The following is a 1,829-nucleotide window of genomic DNA, read 5'->3' on the forward strand; positions in this document are numbered from 1 at the left end:
CCGGGTGGGGGGAACGAGATGATCTTCAAGGGATTCCCACCCAAACCATTCTGTGATTTTATCTGGGGGGGCAATGGGTGGCTTTATGATTCTTCAGGACCCATAAAAGAGCAGAGCTGCAGGAGGTTTGGCTGGATGGAAGGAACTGAGCACCAGGACACGTGCCTCCTACGACAAACCGTAGGTGAAAGGCTGGCAAAGAGCTGCCAGAGCAGCCACAGGAGCCACGGCCATGGGGAAAGGCAGCAGCTCCTGCTCCACAACCACCCTGGGAGCCTCCCTCGCTGCAGAGAGAGACCAGAGCCCGAAGGAAGCAAATCTGCCCGTTTTACTTCTATTTTTTAGGGGTTTGAAGGAAGCCTAAATGTCAGAGATTGGCCACCAGGCAGAGCTGACCCTACCTTGATGGCCTCAATGGCATACTCCACTTGGAACAGCCTCCCCTCCGGAGAGAAAGTGTTGACACCCCTGCAAGAACAACATCAGAAACGGCGTGAAGGGCCAGGAAACTGGAGGCTGAAGGAGAAAAACAGCTCCTTATTCAAGAGCGATGGTGGTGGAGGGAGCTGGGAGGTGTCAGGGCTTCGCTGGAGACCACCCCCCTCACTGCAGGTGCCTGGAATCAGGGAGAAAGAGAAGAAAAACAGCAGCGGGTCCAGCCAGAGGTGGGGAGGAGGGTTGTTTCCACGACACACTTGGCACAGAGGAGGCTGGAAGGACTCAGGGCTCCGAACACCCGGCACCAGGAGACAGAAGGATGTTGTTTTAACAGCTCAGACACGGGTGGGAGACCCCCACCCAACCCCCACACCCACCCAGCCTGGGACCCCCCCACACCAACCCAGCCCGACCTCCCCTGCTCCTTCCTCCCACCCCCACAACCAAGCAGAGGGTGACCCTGCCCTCCCCACGAGAAGCCTGGGGATCCCCAGAAAAACAGGGATCCCCAGAAAAACAGGGATTCCATCCACACACAACCCTCTCCAGGTGGTTTCTAAAAAGCTGCCTGGGTTCAGAAGCCATTTATCAAAATAAAAATACACCTTTTTGGGATGCTCCACGCAGCCTCCCCCCGCACCAGGGAGAGAGGGGGGCTTTCAGCACTGGGACAAGCCCTCCCTTTCCGTGTATTTAACAAAATGGAGCCCTCCAAAAGCTAAAGAAAATATAAATAAAGGGGAAATCTGCCGCAGGGAGGGGTAAGGATGCACCGCTAAACGGGAACCCCTACGGACCCGGTGGCGGGGGGACGAGCAGAGGCCTTTGGGCAGGGCTCAGCAGGGTTTCGGCCTCCTCACCGACTCCTCAGAGAGTCCCCCACGGCGGCTCCAAACCGGAGGAGCCGTGCGGGGCCTAGCGGGAGGGGGATGGCGGCCACCGGGAGCAGGCCCGTGACTCAGCCGCAGGCCTCGGGCGGCGGGGAAAGCGGCGGGAAGCGGACGGGAAAGGCGGGAAGGCACTCACCGGTCGTACTCGGAGCGCGTGAGGAACATAACGGCGGGAGGGGGAAGATAAAAAGCACCGGGGAAAAAGGGATAACGACCGGCGGAGGCGGGGAGCGCCCCTCTGCCCTCCCCGGGTGCTTCCCCGCCGCTTCCGGTTTCCAAGCCCCGCCCCTTCCGCCCGGCTCGCCGCTTTCCTATTGGTTAGCCGGGCTAGCCAATGAGAGAGCGGGGAGAAGAGACGAGGGGAGAGCTGGAGAGGAGGGGGCGTGGCCAGGAAAAGGGGGCGTGGCTTATGGGGAAAGGGGGGCGTGGCCAAAGCGCCAACCGAGGGGACCGGGAAGGCGTTACCGGAGGGGGGGGAAGCGGGAAAAGGGGGGGCAGGGG

At 60.6% G+C, this 1,829-nt stretch overlaps 1 protein-coding gene across 3 annotated transcripts in view; it reads right to left on the bottom strand.

Annotated features, from left to right (window-relative positions):
- The window catches only part of PSMA5 (proteasome subunit alpha 5), a 25,114-nt gene extending 23,527 nt beyond the window's left edge, over positions 1-1,587 (bottom strand). Inside the window, exons 1-2 of one of the 3 annotated variants that reach the window (XM_014956657.1) lie at positions 1,465-1,587; positions 402-468 (exon numbers count right to left, since the gene is read on the bottom strand). In XM_014956657.1, the coding sequence (XP_014812143.1) occupies positions 402-468; positions 1,465-1,493 (96 nt within the window). In that variant the 5' untranslated portion in view covers positions 1,494-1,587. The remainder of the gene's footprint in view (positions 1-401; positions 469-1,464) is intronic. The other 2 variants (XM_014956658.1, XM_014956659.1) reach the window with 2 other exon arrangements.
- Positions 1,588-1,829: the final 242 nt, after the last annotated feature.

The sequence above is a fragment of the Calidris pugnax genome, unplaced genomic scaffold, assembly GCF_001431845.1.
Source record: "Calidris pugnax isolate Ruff unplaced genomic scaffold, ASM143184v1 scaffold346, whole genome shotgun sequence".
In the NCBI taxonomy this organism is placed as follows: domain Eukaryota; kingdom Metazoa; phylum Chordata; class Aves; order Charadriiformes; family Scolopacidae; genus Calidris; species Calidris pugnax.